At 39.7% G+C, this 22,723-nt stretch overlaps 1 protein-coding gene across 1 annotated transcript in view; it reads left to right on the top strand.

The window, feature by feature from the left end:
- Nucleotides 1-3,230: 3,230 nt before the first annotated feature.
- LOC309858143 (reelin) overlaps nt 3,231-22,723 on the top strand; it is a gene marked incomplete at both ends in the record, with an annotated part of 85,849 nt that continues 66,356 nt past the window's right edge. The window contains 6 exons of the mRNA XM_082750830.1: nt 3,231-3,402; nt 3,916-4,116; nt 8,975-9,207; nt 17,854-18,011; nt 19,284-19,491; nt 20,771-20,847. Coding sequence (XP_082606956.1) covers nt 3,231-3,402; nt 3,916-4,116; nt 8,975-9,207; nt 17,854-18,011; nt 19,284-19,491; nt 20,771-20,847 — 1,049 coding nt within the window. The remainder of the gene's footprint in view (nt 3,403-3,915; nt 4,117-8,974; nt 9,208-17,853; nt 18,012-19,283; nt 19,492-20,770; nt 20,848-22,723) is intronic.

Consider the following 22,723-nt stretch of genomic DNA (forward strand, 5'->3'; position numbering starts at 1 on the left):
GAACCTTGTTTTACTGAAGAAAAAATATTATCGAAGACTATATACATCCAGTTCTTACAGATTAAATATATTTGAACATACTGTGTAACATATAGCTCTTTTGCACCTGGAAGGTTCCTAAGTTTGTTGTTTTAAAACACTGAGTCATTTAAAGGTGACATAACTTTTCATTATATAACATAAGTGAACATGTAGACAGCTAACAAAAAGCTTTTCTTCTAAGGGACACGGAGAGAGGAGGAAACTAGGGAAAAACGAGAGCCATAACCTCTAGGGAGAATGTCAGAAACCGTATTTGTGAGACAGAACCAGGTGAGATTTCTCCTAGGACAGGACAAAGGGAATTGATAATGGTGCCAAACTAGTTTAAACAACAATTTAAAATAATTCAAATTATTTTTTCCAAACATTGTCATGGTCGATTGGGAAGTTAGTCAACATTCAGTAAAGTGACTAGATTACTGTAGAGACTAACAAAACTTCAATAGTTTCTTCAAATTTCCGAAATATTCAGCTTTTATTTATGGAAATTTTTCTTTAGAGCCAAAATATTTCACCACATTCTCAAAGAGTTCTGTGACACTAAAATGGCGGGGAAATTTTGAGTTGGGGGATATCAGAAAAAGACCCCATTTATGGTGACAAATAAATATAAGGAAGAACTTTAACCAACAGTACTGAACATCTCTTTAAAGAAGAACTACAAAACTTCCCTCGTAGATATAAAGGAAAACAAATAAATGGAAAATAATACAACATTTCTGGATAGGAAAACTAAATATTGTGATATGAAGATATCTCTTAATTTTTGTCTCATGCAATTCCAATGAAAATCTTAGTGATATGTTTTGGGGAACTTTAGATCTAGAAATATAAACTGGCAAAAATAGCTTAAACTTTTGGGAAAAAAAAAAAACAGAGAAAACCCCTACATGATATTAAAACACACACTATATAACCAAAATAATTTAAATAGTGCATGGATAGACAGAGCAAATAATGTAGCCAAATGCATGACCTAGAAGTCAACTCACATATATGTAAAAAAAAAATGTGTATTAAAACGAGACCATGAACTATCAATGAAAAATTGTTATTCAATCAAGTGGTGTTGGAAAAAAATGGGTAGGCTTTTGGGGAAAATTATCTTTTTAGCTCATTACCTGACCCCATCAAAAACTGTTTAAGACCGGTTGAAGACTTAAACATTTGGGTGAGTATGTGATCTTAGAAAGAGATTTAAACTTCCTAAACACAAATTCAATAGAAGAATTAACAGAGGAAAGGGCTGCTCATATAGAAATACACTATCTGCAGACGTAAAACTACATACACACATAACACGTCTCTGTCAAAGAAAACAGAAAACAGTGAAAGAAAAAAAAACTGAGATGATACTTGCCACTGATAATGAGCAACAGAGGGCTGGTATTCCTGGGAAGAGCTTAAAAAATGGGTAAAAGAAATGAGTTGATGTTCCAAAAGAGGAAGCCTAGAGGTTTAATAAAACATGAATAATAGCTAAACTCTGTTGCACTAAAAGAGAGACCATTTTTCAACAGTCTGGTGGTCATTTCTCAATGATTACACCAGTGTTGTCTACACACAGAGCAGCAGGACAGGTCCTCTCCTGTGTTTCTGCAAACGGTAGGACTCTTCCAGGAAGAAATTTGGAAAAAGCAAGAGCCTTAACCATAAATAGTTCATTCACTCTGATACTTCCATTTCTAGGAGTCTTCCCTAAAGAAATGAACTGAGAAGGGCTCCTGGGTGGCTTGGTCATTAAGCATCTGCCTTCGGCTCAGGTCATGATCCCAGGGTTCTAGGATCAATCCCCGCATCGGGCTCCCTGCTCAGTGGGGAGTCTGCTTCTCCCTCTCCCACTCCCCCTGCTTGTGTGTTCCCTCTCTTGCTGTCTCTCTCTCAAATAAGTAAATAAAATCTTTAAAAAACAAAAAGAAAGAAAGAAACCGAGGTGTAGGTAAAGCTTTATGCATAATGATTTTCATTACAGGGGCACCTGGGTGACTCAGCAGGTCAAGCTTCTCCCTTTGGCCCAGGTCATGACATCAGGGTCATGGAATCGAGCCCCGTATCAGGCTCTCTGCCCCTCTCTTCTGCCTGCCTTTCTCTGCCTACTTGTGATCTCTCTCTGTCAAATAAATAAATAAAATCTTTAGGAAAAAAAAAAGATTTTCATTACAGAATTATTTATAACAGAGAAAAGTAAAATAGACAATAGTATGTCTGTGTCATGAAAATATATGGACAGTAAAATAATCTTAAAAAATAATTAGGGATGCCTGGGGGGCTCAGTCAGTTAAGCGTCTGCCTTTGCCTCTGGCCATGATCCCAGACTCCTGGGATCAAGTCCAGCATTGGGCTCCTTGCTCAGCAGAGTCTGCTTCTCCCTCTTCTTCTACTCCTCCTCCTTCTTGTACACCCTTGCTCTCTCTCTCTCTTTGACAAATAAAATCATAAAAAAAAGAAATATACTGACATGAAAATGTATTTATGATATAATATGAAATTTTAAACTAAAATAAAAACCATTTTTTACATATATCTCACCTATGTAAAAGATTACATGCTTTCATGATATATATCAAAACATTAACAGAGGTCAACCCCAGGCAGAAGATTTGGGTGATTTTCTGTTTCATTTTTAATTCATATTAACCCACAGTTAGAACTGCTTTGGAAAAAAATTAATGCTATTTTAGTGTAAAAACATACAAAGGAACAGTTTCTTCAGGTTTTTCTTAGAAACGTGATACCATGGTAATCAAAAGACTGTTCATAAATCAAGTTTAGTAGAAATATTTGCCTCCAAAAGATACAATTCCAAATGGAATAAATATGACAAGGACTAAAGTCACTTAAAACTTTAAATCTCTTGATGTGTCTAAACTTGGAAAATTTGGGGGCCCCTGGGTGGCTCAGATGCTTAAGCATCTGCCTTCACCTCAGGTCACGATCTCAGGGTCCTGGGATCGAGCCCCATGTCAGCATCCCTGCTCAGCAGCAGGTCTGCTTCTCTCTCCTGATTCCTTCTCTCAATCTCTCTCCTCTCAAATAAAAAAAGACCTTTAAAAAAAAAAAAACAACTTTCAAAACGATCCAGAGATCAAACAAAACTAAACTTTCTCTTGTTGCTACCCTTGCTATTTTAAGAGCTGCTAATAATCAGCTTTTCCTTTCCCAGCCATAAATGATTTGCTTTTGTGCAGATTCGTCTACCTGGAGCTCCCAGCGGCTGCTAAGACCCCTTGCACCAGGTTTCGCTGGTGGCAGCCTGTGTTCTCAGGGGAGGGCTACGACCAGTGGGCAGTCGATGACATCATCATCCTGTCAGAGAAGCAAAAGCAGGTCATCCCGATTGTGAACCCAACTTTACCTCAGGTATCTTTCTTGTGTCTGAGCTCCAAGAAGACAGGATTGTGAGTAGATGGGATTAAAGAACTTCTCACTTCTCCCAGAGATTCAGTGCTTGACCCTTGAATCTAAGTTTTATAGGTAAACTAAATTTTCAGTGTCTGTACTTTTCTGGTTTGCTCTTAATTGTTCTGTTATCCCTCTATGCTGCCAGTTCACAGATTATATAGATAAATAGATAAATAGAAAGAAAGAAAGGGAGGGAGGGAGGGAGTGAAAGCCTAGAAAGTCTGGCCAAGACATCAACCATGATTATTACTATGTTTATAAAATTAGATACACAGTGACATAGTATTTTCAGTTGTTAAATCATCAGGGAAAAAGGTCTGTGGCAGTAAAAAATAATAATAATAATATAGAGATTCTGCTGTATTTTTCTGGAAATACAAATGGTACCTGCATATCTTGAACTGAAAATTTCTTTGTTGTTTTCAAAGCTATCCAATTGCCTTTCTGCCTTGTTTATATTGTTCCTCTTAGAACTTTTATGAGAAGCCAGCTTTTGATTACCCAATGAATCAGATGAGTGTGTGGTTGATGTTGGCTAATGAAGGAATGGTCAAAAATGAAACTTTCTGCTCTGCCACGCCATCAGCCATGGTATTTGGAAAATCAGATGGGGATCGATTTGCCGTAACTCGAGATTTGACTTTGAAACCTGGATATGTGCTACAGTTCAAGGTATTTATGCACAGGTCTCTTCCCAATGTGGGTCAAAGAACAGGATATCTTCCAGACTCTTAGGTGAAATCAAATGGATACAAATCTTTCCAACTCTCAGAAGGAAGGGACCCACCTGAACAGAGGTTCAACAGTCCTAGAACAGCAGAGCTCCCAAGTTAGCACTACCCACAAGGAGAAAAGCTGGTCAGTTTGAAAACTGACTTTTAGATTTTCAGTCTGTTGTGACTTAATGAACCCCATGCTTCTGAATGGTAAGAGAGAAGTTCTCTTTTTCAGTTTGAGTTTTTGGACTTACGAGTTATTTTGTGGTTTTACTATAGGACTTTCAAACAATTGCCCTTCCTTTGATTTAGTAACGCTGTACCATAATTATCACCGTTCTCTTAAAAGCTTGCTGTTTTTCAGCACTGTGATCACATGTCAACATGTATAGCAAGTATTTCCTTTGACAAGCTCTTTTTTTCAGAAGCCTAATCAAAATTTCATTTTGTTTATAATAAAATCCCATCGGTGAACTCTGGGGTCGAAAGTAATGCAGTTTTAATGAGCTAGCACAACTACATGGTCTTTATGTAATGACAGGATGGAGATGCTAAATAATTTACAAATGGAATTACTAAAGAGATCAGATGTTTATAGGCAGCTCTTCAAATATAATTTCCACAGGTCTGTAAACAAGGAAGTTAGTCATAAATAAAATGATTACTGAAATGTTATCCTTCCTTGTTTAGAGTCTGACGCTAAACTACAGTGAAAAAAACCATTAATAGCAGTATGTGCCTCGGTATTAATTTGTTGGTACCGCCTTAAAATGGTAACAGGATAATAGCAATAGCAAATATGTTGGCTGGAATACTGTGCTGTTTCTCACCTTACACCTTCTTGATTTAATTAGTCACAAAATCATGATAGTGTAGGCGTTAAAGTCTGCAAGATGGTGTTCTGATGTTTAGAAAATCTAAGTCAAGAAAACATTATTAAATGTTCCAAGTACTTAACCAGTAAGAACACACAACACGTGAGAAAAATCTCCATTCTCAAATCATACCAGGAAAAAACTTCTGATTGTGGCTATTAGTTGATAGTAGATATTTATTATGGTTCACTTGGGAGTTGATGATGAATGTCTATTTAGAATCTGTGACAAGAACTTGGTGTCATTTGTACACAGTGCTGGTACATTTTTTTGCAACGCATGCCATTTGTCAAACACTAGTTGCTAGGAATATGGACATGAAAAATATGGCCCTAGCCCTCAAGGAGCTCAGAAACTAGCAAGTGAGCCAGAAAAAACAATAGTCATTATCAAAGGAGTATTGTCATAGAAATATACCCTGGATCCTATGAGAGTACCTGGCATGGTGCCTGGCAGGTACTCCAGAAACAACTGTTCGATGGATGGATGGATGGATGGATGGATGGTTGGATGGTTGGATGGTTGGATGGTTGAATGGTTGGGTGGATGGGTGGATGGATGGATGGATTGAGATGGAAAGTCTCCTTGAAACTTTTCCTTGAGATGGAAACTCAGGGATTGAGATGGAAAGAGTTAGCCCAATGAACAACAGAGGGGGAAGAATTCCAGTTAGAGGGAACAGAATGTGCAAATATATGAAAATACATGAAAGTGCAACTAGATAATTGGGAAACTTTCAGGAGCCTGGAGTATGTGCCAGAGAGGTAAGAGAGAAAGTTGATCCAAATTGGCTTTATATGATACGCTAAGGCACTTGGACAATAACCCAAGAGCAATCAGTCATGGGAGATTTTTCATCCATTAAGTGCAAGAATCAGACCTGTTTTAGAGATATCATCCTGGCAGCAGTATGGATGTTGACTTAGCAAGAGGAGAAGCTGTAATCAACAAGTACATTTATTCACTGATCCAGCAAATATTTATAAAGCCTTTACTATGCACCAGGGTCTGTTGTAGGCTATGAAAATAAATAGGAATAGAGAGCGTGAACTGTTATTTTATAAAGGGTGGTCAGGTCCCCTAACTAATAAAATGACTTTTAAACTGAAACCTGTAAAAGTTAAAAGGGTGATGGGGCACCTGGGTGGCTCAGTTGTTCAACATCTGCCTTTGGCTCAGGTCATGAACCCAGGGTCCTGGGATGGAGCCCCACATCAGGCTCCTTGCTCAGTGAGGAGCCAGCTTCTCCCTCTCCCACTATTCCTGCTTGTATACCCTCTCTTGCTGTCTCTGTCTGTCAAATAAATAATAAAAAAATCTTAATAGAAAAAAAATTTTAAATAAAAGTTAAAAGGGTGATTCCTGCAGCTGTCTGGAAAAGCACGTTCCAGGCACAGGGAACAAAAAGTACAGAGGCTTTGAATCTGTAGTGTGCTTGGAAAGGTTCAGAAAATCACAAGGGCCCCACTGTGACTAGAGCACAAAGATACAGAATGAGGGAACAGGTAGCACAAAGGAGGTCAGACTTGGGCTTCTACTCTGAGTAAAATGGCTGGCAGGAGAGTGACATACTGTGACTGAGACTTTTAAAGCCTCCTAGTGACAGTGTTGGGAGTGCAGTGACAGAGGCAAGGGCAGAGCTATGGCAGTGATCCAGGTAAAAGATAAAGAAGATGGTGTGGGAGTGGAGGAGGCGGAGAGAGGTGCTCCAACTGTGGAATAAACTCTGAGCAAAGAAAGGATGCTAGAGTAGGCATCAAAGGAAGAGATGAGGAAGCCAGATTAAGGCATTGTGGGGATTATAACAATAAGGAAATGGAGCTGAGAGATGTTAAAGGGCCACAGTCAACATGTTCTCTGGTGAGCTGATGGATGATAGAATGAAGTTGAGAACGACTCCCACACTACACTGGCTCCAGTCGCTGAGATTAGAGATCCAGTCAGAGGAATGATTTGTGTGAGGGTGGCAGATGATGAGAGCAGACTCGGATCTGTGGAACGAGGCGTGACTGGGGACCACTGAAGGGGAAATTCGTAGGAATCAGTTATGGACATTTCCAGAGAGCTGAAGAGGGGTCCTGTCTGGGAGTTACAGATATTCAGAAGGGATTTGAAATAATGATTGTGAAAGAGATTTGGGAGCATGTATAGACTAAAAAGATTCTAAGAAAGCCAGAATTGAATACTAGAAAACACTGACAGTTAAGAGGCAGGCTAAATGATCAATTAAAAAAGGCAAAGACTTGTCAAGAACTGAAGGTTCCTGAGACTTGCCTACTTTAGAAACAACAGCAGTCATAAGAGGCCTATGAGAAAAAGCTCACTGTGTGTGTCTGTTGTAATTACTGTCAGCACACACCAACCGAAAGCTATGCTTACTTACGCGTAAAAAGGAATTTGTGTTAGACGAGTTTAATCACGCGTCGGAGATTGTCAAGTCTTTGCTTATATTGTTGACATTGAACTATATAAACTTAGATAAATGTATCACAATAAAATTTCTACAAACCCAGTTACAAACTCTTCTGAGAGATCCTTTCTAGCTGTGGGTATGGGAATAAGGAAAAGAGAGAATCTTCTTTTGATAGACTGGATCAAGCTGCCAACAGTCACAGGGATGAACTGGTTGATCTCTTGAGCTCTGGGCCAATATTATTTGCCTACGGCCCTTAACTTTGATTTGATCCTTTATTCTCCAGCCATTATCATGTTCCTTTGAGTGGTTACTTCAGTGGTTTTTTCTATATAATTCTACTGTTCTTATCTATAGTCTTAACAATAAAATTCTATGGTGGCTCCCACCAACAAATGAAATAAGATATGAATGGGTTATTCATATAAGATGGCAGATAATTAAATAAATACCAGGAAAAGAGCTTGACATTTGTACTTACCAAAAAATGTCAACTAAAACAGTAATAAAATCATTTATACATTTACCAATTTAGAAAAAAACTGTTTTAAACTCAAATAATATTCAAAGGTGTGGTAAAAACTGATTCATTTGAACCCATCTAATTAAAAATGAACACATACAAATAAAAAATTTTAAGTGTTTCTACATTTTCACTCAGTGATACTATTGTCAGAAATTTATCTGGTGATAATGGATCAACTGAAGAAAAAAATATACATTCTTTGCAATGCTACATATAATAATAAAATAACAGGTTAAATAGAAAGTAGAAGGAAAGTTCTAGACGTGTGATAACTTCAACTACATGACCAAAATACATACTTCTTTCTAAAATTTAGAAGAGAAAATAGAAAAAATAAAAACACTTATGCTAGGGTATTCGGATTTAAGTTATTTCTTTTCTTTTTTTTTTTCCAAATTTTTTTCACATTGTTAATTCTATGATGACATTCCACTACATGAGTACACAGAACAATAGTAGTTCTATTTCTGGATCATTTTGGTTTTTTGATGCAGTGGCAAAAACTTAGCTCTTTGATCTAAGGTGGCAATGCTTTCTTACTGAGTTTTGGCAAGAAAATAGAGTAAAGACACTTGTTCCACTGAAAGCAGGGAAGATAGCCCTCTCTTCAGGTTACCTTCTTGTCCTGAAAAGAATAGCTCTTCATCTTCTGCTTCCCTCTGTTTATATGCCTGGAATAAGAGAAGAAAACCATTTCTTGTCTTCTTGGATTTTATCCCTGGCTCTAACATCATAGATAGTATGCTTCCACTTTTACTCCTGTAATCCCAAGAAATCCACAAATGGCAACTGGCTGAGTATTTCATTAAAAAGCATCTCTTGGTCACCTAAAGATTTCTAGAACCCATGGAAGGATCTTTGTTGGAATGGAGCTGAAAGTCTCATCATTGTCAATATAAGGCAGACTCCGTAGCAAGAGCCTTGTCTGCTGTAGCACCTAATGTGTTGAGTGCTAACTTGGAACCAAAACCTTGTCTAATCCTGTCTTTCCTTTTGACAGCTAAACATAGGCTGTGCCAATCAGTTCAGCAGTGCTGCCCCCGTTCTTCTTCAGTACTCTCATGATGCGGGTATGTCCTGGTTTCTGGTGAAAGAAGGCTGTTACCCAGCTTCTGCCGGCAAAGGATGTGAGGGCAACTCCAGAGAACTAAGCGAGCCCACCGTGTATCACACGGGGGACTTTGAGGAATGGACAAGAATCACCATTGTCATTCCAAGGTCTCTCGCATCCAGGTAAAGTGAACATTCTTATTACATGCCATAGGCATTCTTTCTTGGGAGCAGAAATTTATCTCAATATCATCATTTCGGTAGCCTACAAGAGTTTATAGAGGCTAGCTATATCTAGTCACTAAAGGACTCTTGAGGAAAAAAGCCCTGGGGCAAAATTCCCAACGTCAGGGTGTGTGCATTGGTATCTGTGCACATACAGCCCTGTGTGCTTGGCAAACAAACTTGCTCATTGATTCATCCACTCAACAGATATTTAGTGAGCACCAGTCTGGGCATTGGGATTGTGGCAGTGAACAAAAGATGTTAAAGTCTAAGAGAATAGCAAGTCATTATAATCTCTGACTTTGACTTTCTAGAGATTTTGGATAATTTAATGCTTCCCTGTGTGGACAATTTGAGATATCTTGCAATATAAAAGATCCCTTTAAATGACTATTAAAATAATAGAAAGATTAAAAATTAGTTGACAGAGAAATGAGATAAATGGATAAAAAAACTTGAAGTGTGAATTAGTTTCATTAATAGGGCAATAAATTTAACCCAGTTTTCTAGCAGCTAAGACAAAGGGAGAAAATGCAGGGTCATTTAGTTCTCATGTTTGAGTAAAAAGAAAAAAATACATTCTGATTTTTAAGAAAAAATATACAATTTTTTTCCATCTCCATTCTCCATTCCATTTATTCTAGAATAAATGTATAGCATGCATGGGTATCCTTAAGGCAAGTAAAGTAGCTAACACAGAGACCAGGATTTTTAACTCTATCATTTTATGAAAAATAAAGAAACATTCTTCAAGTGGACACTTCTTAATTGAATCCCGGAATGTAGCATTAAATTGTGACTAAGTTAAAGCATTTCTGCAGAGCCTAGATGTACAAATCTACTTGTACAGCTTTCTGGTCACGCCTTAATATATGCTTGGAATATTCATTAGTGCCATTCAGCAGTATTTCCAGCTTGCTTCCTTGCTGGAATATAGAAGGATTTATATTTTCCTCACACCTTTTAAAGTTTGACATGGCCTAATAAAATGTAAATGGTAATGAAATGTGTGATTTTTGAGAGCCCGTGTGCATTTTGCCATGTTCTCTGCCTTCTGAAAGCGTGTTTAGAGATGTAATATTTATCAGTCTGGGTCACTGTCTACAATAAGCAGACTTCCTTGCTGGCCTACAGTGAACATACTTGCATAAGCAAGAAATAAACTTGTTTTGAGTTAAGCCACTGAGATTGGGGATAATTTGTCAACAAGGACTGATCTCATCCTGACAGTGGTAACAGCTTAGCAAGCTAGAGGACTGCTTTATTCATAGAGTTCTTCCATTCCAACCATTCTGGATGTGACATCGTTCACTGAATTGATCACCAAACTCACTGTGCATCATCTAGCTAGAGAAGCTGGTTATGTTCTCTCCTTCCCTCATACTTAGGTGTGTATCTCTCAAAAATTACACCGCACGCTTTGGTAGACAAACTTCTCAGATCGGGAGAGAACTTGTTTAGTCAAGGATGTACAAATTTCTGGGTTAATCTACTAAACTTTGAAGCCTAATCTTTAAATACCAGTTTTTCCCAGGAAAGAGCTTGTCAGTTGGTGGATCTAAGTCCACTTCTAAGTAATTTTTTGTCTTTATATCCCAATGCTCTTTGCATCTGAGAGACTCAGATGAACTGATGTATGGTGGCGATGTTGCTGGGTTGGCCTTCTTTGGTGAAATGTAAGAATTTGACTTGCAGTGTGCTTTAGGAAGGATACAGGCCCAGCTACTCTAACAGAAAAACAGATACAAATGGTTAACAAGGCTTCAATCAGATAGAAAGTCTTTCTCCTGTCACAGTCCAGAGGGGAGCGGTTCAGAGCCGACAGGGTGGTCTGCAGTTCTGAGCACAACAGTCTCATCTCTGGCTCCAAGGCAGCATTCCAGATCTCGTCATCTCTTAACCGGAGGAAGGAAAAAGGAAGCAGGGGTGCATAGATACTTTTTTAAAAAAAAATTTTAAGATTGAGTTTGGTTGTTTGTTTGTTTATTTATTTGTTTATTTAAGATTTTATTTATTTATTTGACATAGAGAGATCACAAGTAGGCAGAGAAGCAGGTAGAAAGGGAGGAGGAAGCAGGCTCCCCAGCCAGCAGAGAGCCTGATGTGGGGCTCAATCCCAGGACCCTGGGATCATGACCTGAACTGAAGGCAGAGGCTTTAACCCACTGAGCCACCCAGGCGTCCTGAGTTTATTTTATTTATTTTGGAGAGAGACAACGATCTCAAGCAGGGGAAGGAGCAGTGGGAGAGGGAGGAGGAGAGAGAGTATCCCAGACAGACTCCCCGCTAAGTGCTGAGACTGACTCAGGGCTAGAGGTCACAACTCTGAGATCACAACCCCCGAGATCATGACCTGTGCCGAAAGCAAGAGTTGGACGCTTAACTGACTGTGCCACCAAGTTGCTCAGATAGGTTACTTTTCAAAAAATCATCCTTACTCCTTGTTTATATTACCAAGTACAGCCGCCTAGGATGATATATGTACAGTTATCTATTACTATGCCACGGGTCTCCAAATCTTATCTCTCCAAACAAAAGCAACAAGTGATTGACTTTCTTGTGGTTTTGTGGATTATCTGGGTGGTCCTGCCACAGCTCTGTCTGGGCTCCATCATGGAACTGTATTTAGTCAGAGGGTTAGTTAGTGTTTGGGCCCAGCAGGACCTTTCTCTCTGTGTCTTCTTTAGCCCAGTATTTATCGCAGTTGGTATTTCTAGAATTCCAAGAAAACAGAAGTAAAAGTATCTTATTTGCCACATGCTATTGGTCAAAGCAAGTCACAAGGCCACTCTAGATTCAGAATGTGGGAAAACAGATTCCCCTTTTTGACAGGAAGTGCAGAAAAGTCAGACTACCAAGGAACATATCCATGAGGAGATGTGTAATTCACTGGGGGGCATTATTGTCACAATCTATTATAATCTGTCCTACTTCCAGTGACTCACATCTCCCACGGCCAGATACATTCAATTCACTTTTCTCCCAAGACCTGCCAAGTGTCATCCCATTACAGTATCAGGCACTAAGTCACTGATCTCGTGATCTCTATCAGGCCAGGCTATGGCCTGGATAGGGCTTCTCATGATCTAGAGGCCTATGAACTAAAAAAGACAATAATCCATATCCAACGTACAGTGGTGAGATACTGACAGGTTGATGACAATAGATACTTCCACTCAAAAAAAATTGAGGGGTGGGGAATAGGAAATGCAACAGCCACTGGCCAATAGGAATACTAAAAGCCATTAAGATACTTATTATTAGGGCACCTGGGTGGCTCAGTTGGTTGGGCTACTGCCTTTGGCCCAGGTCATGATCCCGGAGTGCCGGGATCGAGTCCCGCATCGGGCTCCCAGCTCTGCGAGGAGACTGCTTCTCTCCTCTCATTCTCTCTCTCTCTCTCTCTCAAATAAATAAATAAAATATTTTTTTAAAAAAGATACTTGTTACTAGGACTCCCCCCTGCATGAGCAATGTCCAAGACAAGAACGTTGCCTTGATTAAATTCTACTCCTTAGGAGTGGTTCCCTAATCTGTTGTTCTTCCCAGCTATTACCTCTGCTTTGTAGGTAAAGACGTCTGAGGTGTCTTTCCTTTGCCATGAGAATTTATCTGTGTTGGTAACCTCATAACCATCTCATCCTTCTTTCTGCTCATTGCAAGCTGGGCACATAGCAGTGCAGCCCTCTAAACCTCACCAAGATGACTGCCTCCTCTGACGCTTTTCTGAAACTTTGGCCCAACTACAGCTCTTCCATATAGAGGGTGCAGCATGCCTTGAACCTGGCGCACAGCTCGGGGTGTATATTTCCTGCAATGATGGAATATCAGGGAACTACAAGACATTGCTATGAAAGTAGTGGTAAAGCTATATATGAGAACTAAAAGGTTTTCCTTAATATTGCAAAGTGAGCCAATATTTTGAGGCTTCCAATGTATCCATATTGTCTTGGACCTCAGCCCTGGGAAGAAGAAATAGTCTTCATTAGAGTCCAGCTTCCTGGCTGATTTGAGCACCATCCAGCCAGCTGGCTAGTGGCATCCATGACAAAGAGCTCTCTACTGAAGAGTAGTAAATATGTTTCCACTTTGAGAGCGGTTGTTGTTTCTTCTGCAATATGTTCAGCTCCGCTATCTCCAAATGCAGTGTTGGAAAGCTGAGAATTCTAAGTGTGAAAATTGTTAAAATTGGGAGCTATTTTGCCATGAGGCAGCGTGCTTATAATAGTTACTAGAACATTACTCTCTCACAAACAATTCTAAGGTGGTTTTCTCAAAGGGGCATTCTGTCCTCGTACTCATTACCTTAGTTCTTACCTTCAAAGGAGAGACTTTGGTGGCTGTAGATATAACCTGGTGTATCCCTGACACTCAGCAACATTCTGGCAATACAATATGTCTTGTCACGCAGCCTGCTGTAAATTCCCTGTGCAGAATGCAAAATGTTGGTATCTCTGGGGCCGGGGTAAGAGAGAATGTGCTAGAAACACAGTTGTTTAGCGTTCAGCAGAATATCTCCTCCATGGCCACTATCACCTGTGCGCCTCTCCACAGGACAAGCAGGTTCAAAGGAATCTTCTTGGTTGGAGAGGTCAGTACAACAGTACTCCCAGGTGTGATGGTGGAAGGGGAAGGTATAGAATCCTATTCTCCTGGTCACTCAGGCATCCTGTGAACAAAAGTAATTGGGAAAGGAGTCAGATATAGTCTTATCTTCTAAAACTTCTTCCTCATCTGGGAAAGCAAGACAAAGGGGAAGTTTTGTTCAATGATTTGAATGGTCAAGCCCCACTGTGGTTTATATCTAGTAAAATTATGTAAAATTAAACTCATCTTTTCCCCAATCCTCATCTCCTTCGATCCTTCCCAGACCTTCCTGACTGTCAGGTGAAAGATGCTCTTCTAGCATTATGTCCTTCTCAATCACAGTAGTAAACAGGGTTGCACATGGACATTTCTTTGTTCGGGGTTTGACTAATGTGTTTCCTCACTTGAATTCAGGCTTCGTGATGGCAGGAACTGTGCTGGGTTTTGCTTGCCATCCTACACCTTGCCCTAGCACTATGCCTGGCGTGCCAGACGCACTTCGTAAATGCCAGTTGAATGAAGGGATCCTGAATGAGGAATAAGGACCAAAAGTAGGTGATGACCTACAGTGAAGATACCTCCCCTTTTTTTTTTTTTTGATACCTCCCTTTTTAAAATGTGTTTTCCAAAATAAATTCAGTGCCGTTCAGCAAAAAAACATTCTTCTGCATTCTGCTGTATCTCCCTGAAAAGGCACAGATTTCACGTGCACACATGGGCACACACACATTAATAGCATTAATAATTTTAAGACTTCATCTCTTCTACTTTAGGAAGGACAAACTATATGGAATCTAGACATGCTTATTAGCTCAATTTTGGCCCACTTCTTGTTGTTGTTGCTATAGCCTGAAAATTACATGTTATTTCATGTTTAAGAAAAGTAAATAAAGGTAAGATACACTTGAGGCCTGGTTCTGCACACGGGAATGGATAACAGACTCATTCTGGTTCCTGCAGCTAGATTCAGTTGGAGGTTCATTCTGTAAGTGGACAGCATCATACTTTGCTTGTCTTTGACTAGCCTTCTCCATTGTTCCACCATACTGTTCCTGTGTGGAGTATGAGTACCCAGAAAAGAACTAGTCCAAGGATAAAAGTTATTCAGTCTTCAGTTAACAAAGCCATTCCAGTAGTGAGCAGCAAATATCCCAATGTAGAGAGAATGATGAATTCATGGTGCGGAGTCAGGAAATTCCCTGCATGCCGGGTCTCTTGTAACATAGTATTTAAATTAGGAGCATGTAGGATCCCAAGCACAGTAGATTTTTGCTGGTATAAGAAGAGTTTTTCAAGCAAAGATTCAGAAACAGTTTGATGAAAAGTATTCTATTATAAAAAATAGCTCTTAAGCAAGGAATTAGAAGACATTTCAAGAAACAGGCACGATAACTTTAACCATCAGAAACCACCTGTTTTTTCAGGGAAGAAGTCAAGCACCCACCTCACTTGGGCCTACTTCTTCTGATGGTCTCTCCATGTCTACAGTTTTTTTCTTTAGTGAATCTCTTACTAGTTCTTCCTCTTATTCCAGCAACCCTCAGTTTCTGAATTATTTGTGCTCAATTCCAAAACAGTGCAAGGGAGAGTAGGACAGGCAGCAGTAGGCATCAGGAACCAGACATAACTGGGAAAAATTTAAATGAAGCAAAAGTGCCTATGTCATGATGGGTAAAAACTTTCTTGCTTTGATTTGCACCTACTAACTAAAAACCATCTAGGGGTGCCTGGGTAGCTCAGTCATTAAGCGTCTGCCTTCATTGCAGGTCATCATCCCAGGGTCCTGGGATTGAGCTCCACATTGGGCTCCCTGATCAGCAGGAGGCATTCTTCTCCTTCTCACAGTCCCCTTGCGTGTGTTCCCCTTCTCACTGTCTCTCTCTGTGTCAAACAAATAAAATCGTAAAAACAAAACAAAACTAAAAAACATCTAGCAGATATTAAAAGATTGTACCCCTTTAGATACAATCTCTTGCCCTTTTACTTTGAAACGTGGGCTCTCAGCTAGGACTCCTTGCTATGATTCATCATGTCCAGGACTCGCCCTGTTAACCAATAACTCTTCACTTTGATTTGCCCTGTTCTTTTTTTCTTTATTTAAAAATAGATTCTTTAAAGCTCAGCTCCTGAGGTCTTTCACATTCTCAAATATCTAACTGCAAACTCTGCTTCTTGGGTCTATAGGAACCTTAGACTTGGGGGTGCCTCCTTGGTCCGACCACACCAGATCCTGATTCTTTCATTGTTATGAAAATTATGGGGACCTCAAAAAACAGAGATGAGTCAAAGGGTTTCACTTGCTCTTCTTCGTTATCAAATTACCAAAGCTTCTAGAATTCTACTTAAAAGTGGGATTCTTCAACCTTCTGAAAGCTTCTGGGCCTCAACCAGAGCCCACTTCTCTCATGAAGGAGGGCAGCTGATAGAGATACTCTCATCTGATCCAAATGGGAGAACTTAGGGGTAGAGGAAAGTTGAAGATGTGTTCACCTTCTTCTTAATGCTGACAAATGTATGCTAAGACTTGCCTTAATGAGTGATTAGTCTCTGAATACTTGAACCTAGTAAAAAATATTGTAGGTCACATTTCGCAAATTTGCCACGAGTAGGTAACTTAGAATAATGAAGAAGAAAAATCCAGGTTTATGGTTCTGGTTGCCAAGTAATCAAAGCTATTCGAAGAGCTAGAAAGAAATGCATTCTGACTCTGCCATATTATTTCCACAATAATGGAGAGAAGAAGGAACCAACTTTGTCTATAGTTTTCTCAAGCAGTCTTCATTAATCTTTAAGATTTTTTACCCTTGTTCACAAAGAAACTGGATTCACTCAAAAGTCTATAAATATTGGCAGTGAAATTAATTGGACTCCAGATAACCTAATCCATCTTCCTTCCTTGTTGTCAGTAGAACTGAGAAGGAAGAGGTGTTTTCCTGGTGTGACATTAGAGATGTGCACAGGTTTCCATATATTTGAGAAGAAAGAGATATGCTGAGAGGCTCACAAAGACTGGAGAGCCACTGAGACCAGAGTTAGTCTGGCAGCCTCAAGACTGTTGTGGGGGAAGAAGTACCGGGCAGCAGCCCAGCCCACTGGTGTTCCAAGGTTTGAAGCACTGGGACCAGGTCCCTCTTTTGTTCATTGGCAGTCACCAGTATTGGCAGCCTAGCTCGTTGCTAAGAGCTAGTAGAATGAGCAGTCTTAGGGATTTGAAGTTGGGAGGTGAGGAGGAAGGCAACAGGTGGGAGGAGCACGGTCAGTACAAACTTATTAACTCTTTCCTGCCAGGATCATGTCAGTGGCAAATAGCCAGAGTCCCTTTATGTGTCTCAACAAAGAATATTCTATCTGATTATCTCAGAAATTCCTAAATAGCCTCTTCTGAAAATGCCCATAAAATCAATGCAATGGAAGGGTAATATATTAATTATGCAAAAGGAATACATTTCTGGTTTTTACTACTAAAAACATATGAGATGGGGGGCGCCTGGGAGGTTCAGTCAGTTAAGCATCTGCCTTCAGCTAGGGTCATGATCCCGGGGTCCTGGGATCAAGCCCAATGCCAGGCTCCTTGCTTGGCAGAGAGTTTGCTTCTCTCTCTCCCACCGCCCCTCCCCAAGCTCATGTTCTCTCTCTCTCCCTTTGCTTTTTCTCTCAAATAAATAAATAAAATAAATCTAAAAAAAGAAAAAAGAAGGTCTATACATTTTTTTTTTTTAAAAAAAGCATGTGAGATAGAACATATACAAGCTATAATGTATAATAGGTGTCTGGCTGTCAATAATCTTTTGTACCTGATTTCTCCGGGTGTTGAAACATTAAGGCTGAAGAGGAAATCAACAAGTTTCAAGAAAGCTCTATGAGAGACACTTTATTATAAAGATTAAGTGTCCAGTCAAGTGGTCATGACTGTTAAATAAACACGAAACCTTTCTTGAATTTTTCTGAACTGCTCTGTTTCAGTGTTTTTGCATGTGGTATTGGTGTAAGAGACACATGTGTTGTTTTCCCCAACAGTAAAACCAGATTCCGATGGATTCAGGAGAGCAGCTCACAGAAGAACGTGCCTCCCTTTGGTTTGGATGGAGTATATATATCTGAGCCTTGTCCCAGTTACTGCAGTGGCCACGGAGACTGTGTGTCAGGGGTGTGTTTCTGTGACCTGGGGTACACAGGTAAGGCTGCAGGCATGTGTCTGATGGTTTGTTTGTAAAATATTCATCTCTAGTTACTGCCTTTCATGTTGCTTCTTCCAAGGAAATATATTCCAAGATGATTCTTCTTTAAGTCCTAGTTGTAGGAATTTGCCACCCAGGCATTGGAGGTGCTGAGAGATATTTTATAGTTTTGAGTTACCTAAGGAAAAAAATACAAGGTAACACCAATTTCACTCCCTAAAAGATATTAATTTATTAGTAATAGTGGTAATAGTTAACATTGCTTTCAGCTCTACTTTATGCAGGCACTATAAGTAGTAAGTGCATTTTATATCATCTCACTGAATTCTAACAAAAACCCTGTTCCATAGTACATACTGTTATTTTCTTGTTTATGTTTGAGGAAACTGAGGCAAAGAGAGGCTTAGTACCTCTCCCAAGGCACACAGCGAGGAGTTGCTAAAGCCAGGCTTCAGACTCTGGCAAGTCATTCTCTAACACTCAGACCTAAGCTCTTCCTTGACCACTGGCTGCAAGGGACTCTCTGTGCTCTTTACATTGCTTTTTATAAGAACTGTAATTTTACACATGCAGAGTAAAAGTCAGTGCCTGAAATGATAAATCCAAGGCTGCCAAAAGAAAACTTTACAAGAGAGAGATTTTCTGACCACAGTCACCCTTGGCTATTGCTACAAGCAAAAATAAAAAGGGAACTGAGATTAAAGAGTAAAATTGAAGAAAATGTTATAAGCTTCAAAATTTTGTTTAGAGTTTTTCCTAGAGACAACTTCAAAAGGATGAATGATTCCCAGAGTTTCAGCTCTCTGCTCTTCATCTGGCTTGTGACCAAAGACAAACATATGTCGTTGCAGGCCTTCTGTGGGGAGTACTGCCACTCATGGTTTCAGGGTATTTTTTTTTTTTAAGTCAGGGATTAACTCTCCTTATTGATCCTCTGATAGAGGGACAACAAAGGAGCAAATTTTATGATGAACAAAATCTATTTTTCAGTTTGCCCACCTCCTCTTGGTAACAAGAACCATGGAAATGTGTGTTTCCTACTGTCTCTTTACACATGAATAAAAAATTACAGAGGTGGAATAATGTTTTTGGTGATGGTAGCGGTGGCTGTATTTCAGACAGGCAATTGTGGGATACAGACTTCCATGTGGTTTCGTGTGCCCCTAACACCTGTGAAAATGCTTTCTTAGCCCATGTTCTGACTGTACCTTCTTACATGTAACAGTTTCAACAAAGCCTCTCTCTCCTATGTATTTCTTTTCTCGGAAGCCGCGCAAGGAACCTGTGTGTCTAATGTCCCTAATCACAGTGAGATGTTCGATAGATTTGAGGGGAAGCTCAGCCCTCTGTGGTACAAAATAACTGGGGGCCAGGTTGGAACTGGTTGTGGGACACTTAATGATGGCAAATCTCTCTACTTCAATGGCCCCGGGAAAAGGGAAGCAAGGACTGTCCCTCTGGACACCAGGAATATCAGGTAGAGTTTATTTGTATACTTCTCCATGAACATAGTATTTACCATGCCTTTGGTCTAACTTAAAACTCTTTGTACTGTTATTGAGGATTTACATAATCCAAGGTTTCTCTATATACATTTTGATATGTAAAAAAATGCAGCATAACTTAAATAGCATAATAAAATAGTTTCTGCAAAACCACAATTCATTACATCACCAAAGTCTGTCTAAAGTATGTCTGCTTGGTTTTCTAAAGTTCTGTGTTACTATGAAGAGTGTTTGCTTTTATGCTTATAGCTTCAACTTTAAATTCTGTGTCCAAGAATGATGTATTCCATTGATTGAAACTTTATGTATTCATTTATTAAAAACTGCTCCAGAAATTTTAAATACCTACACTGACACCTGCTGGTAAAATAAATAAATGCTTGGTTTTAAGGTCAAATGAAATCGTATCACGCCTAAAATGAAACTGTGCTTTTCTCATTATTGTCAGTTAAAATATTTGAGAATCAGAAGAAAAGAAACTGAAGAACTATTTGGAACTTCTAGACTTGTCATCACTAAAGTCTGGAGTTCTGTGTCCTGTTTTATTTCTGCCTTTGATCTCTTTCCCCTTCCTCTGCGTTCTCTCAGAGGAGCAACTATTGCATAGGCCCTCTCTGTTGGTTTACATCACACTGAGTATCAGCTGTGAAAAAAAAATTTTTTTAAAGATTTTATTTATTTATTTGACAGAGAGAGAGAGATCACAAGTAGGCAGAGAGAGGGGGGGAAGCAGGCTCCCCGCCGAGCAGAGAGCCCGATGCAGAGCTCGATCCCAGGACCCTGAGATCATGACTCAAGCCAAAGGCAGAGACTTAACCCACTAAGCCACCCAGGCGCCCCTCAGCTGTGAAAAATTAAACCTCTGACTCTAAATCAGTACTATAGATAATTATGTGTCCCTAAACTAATGTAGCATAAGGTTAGATTTTTCCTCATCCTGAATTTCCAAGAACAGTATTATCTCAATCTAAGGAATGAGCATTTCCATGATTACACTCAATTACATCAAAGTTCACATTGAAGTAAAATTCAGCTGTTTCTTTTTGTTTAAATCATTATTATAGTATAAAATGGTTACAGAATTAGGTCGCTATATAATCTATGTAGTTTCTACTTCTCATATGCCATTGGTGCTTAAACGTACTATTTTGGAATTACAGAAGCTTTTTTTTAATGTGTCAAAATGCAAAAGTTCAATTTCCTCTTCTCTATTTGTAAGTAAACTGGAGTTTCTCCCCTCCTCCCTTACAGACTCGTTCAGTTTTACATACAAATTGGGAGCAAAACTTCAGGGATTACCTGCATCAAACCTAGAGCTAGAAATGAAGGTAAGTTGCTGTATTTCCTTAGAAATTATAGTTACTATGGGTAGATTACTCGTTTTTCTTCCCAAAGTTTGGCCAGGATTTTGTAAGCTGAGATACCCTGAATCATTTCTTCTCTTCTCTTCTCTTCTCTTCTCTTCTCTTCTCTTCTCTTCTCCATCATTAAATGACTAGCTGCATAGAGCCATGATCTTTTAGGCCCCTTATCTAGGTCCTTAAACCGGAAAAGCTTATGGATCATGTCAGAGTATATTTTTTTTGTTCGAAGTATTTGTTTGTGGTCAGAGTATATTCATTTTAAGGAATGCTGTTCCTTTATAACTTTCAATAAGGAGAAAAAAATAGTAGAACCATTTACATTTAGTGTGGGGCTAGAAGCTTGTTTGCAAGGGCATTACTGAACGCACATCAGACTCTACTTTGTGCCCATAAAGGTTCTGGGGGTACTAGCATCCTTTGGTAGAAGGAACAATTCTTGGCAGTGATAAACCTTAAATTTTACTAAGCACCTATTATATTCAAGGTACTGTTCCAAGTGTTTTATCTGTTAATCCATTTCATCTTCATCATACCTCTTTGCCAAAGGTATTATTAGTCCTATTTCACAGATGTAGAAAGTGAGGTACAGGTAGATCAAGTAACCTAGCCAAGATCATGTAGTCTTAAGTGGATGAGCAGGGATTCAAACTACAGAAGCCCATTCCAGAATGGACGCCTTAACCACCCACATCCTGCGTCTCTCCTTGCCCAGATCTCTGTTTTCTCTAGGCTTCCATGCCATTTTCTGCTTCCGTGATTCAGTTCTAAAAGAAATGCAAAAGGCTTGTAGGATATGTTAGTAGCCTCCTGGAGCCCTACAGACTGGGGATGCCCTAAGGAATTCTGAAGGCGAGTTTTCCTAGCACAAAACCCCTGGGCTTCTCAGATGGGGCCTCCTCCAAAACTTGATCTCGTGAATGGGACGTGACAGGTTGTGTAGCTTCTGAGTTTGTTATTATCTCAGGCATGACTGTGTGTAACATGCTGACCTAAACCATCCCTGTTAATCAGTGGAGCTGCTGAGAGCTCAATGACTGATCGGACATGTCCTCAGCCGTATTATTGCTGACTAAAAGCTTTCATGACTTTTTCTGAATATGTTAGTACTTTTAGTCTAGTAATTGTCCAGATCATTGATTTACTGAAGCAGCAATCTAGAAACTTCTACAGACCCATTTTGTGTTCCCTAATCTCTTCAACAAATGTCTCTTCAAGAGTCTGCTCTAAGCCACACATGTTCTAGGCTGTGGATACCGTGTCCCGAAACGTCTGACACAGCAGTCACAATGAGCTAGGCGACGAGCTATCACGAACAGCCCTCGAAATCTCAATAGGTTGGAAAAGGAAAGATTTCTTCTTTCTGCTACATTTCATCGAGGCTCTTCTGAGGTTCTCCTTCTAGCACCAAGGATGGATGCGGGGTAGATCCTGGATGTTGCCCGCCATGTAGCAGAGGGAAAGAGAGAGTGTGTCACAGGGGACTAGAGGTCCAAATCACCACAGGCCAAAAGGGGAAGAAGAACCAGAGTGGCCCTCATACCACGGCAGATAAAAACCAGGCCCCAAAGGGCACTTCGCTCCTAGTGAGAGGAGTCAGAAAACACACGAATAAGCAAGATGTTAGATTGATGGTTAGACGGAAATAAATAAGCTGATGAGATGGACAGCTGTGGGCTGAGAGATGTAATCTAGATAAAGCGGTCTGGGAGGGGGGCTCACTGAGAAAGTAACATTTAAATTGAAATCTAAAGGATGGAAAGGAGCCAGCAACATGACGAGGCCAGGGAGAGTTTTCCAATGAGAAGCAGCAGCAGAGGCCACGAAGTGGAAAAGAATTATG

Source organism: Mustela nivalis (genome assembly GCF_964662115.1).
Source record: "Mustela nivalis genome assembly, contig: HAP1_SCAFFOLD_1917, whole genome shotgun sequence".
NCBI classification, from domain to species: domain Eukaryota; kingdom Metazoa; phylum Chordata; class Mammalia; order Carnivora; family Mustelidae; genus Mustela; species Mustela nivalis.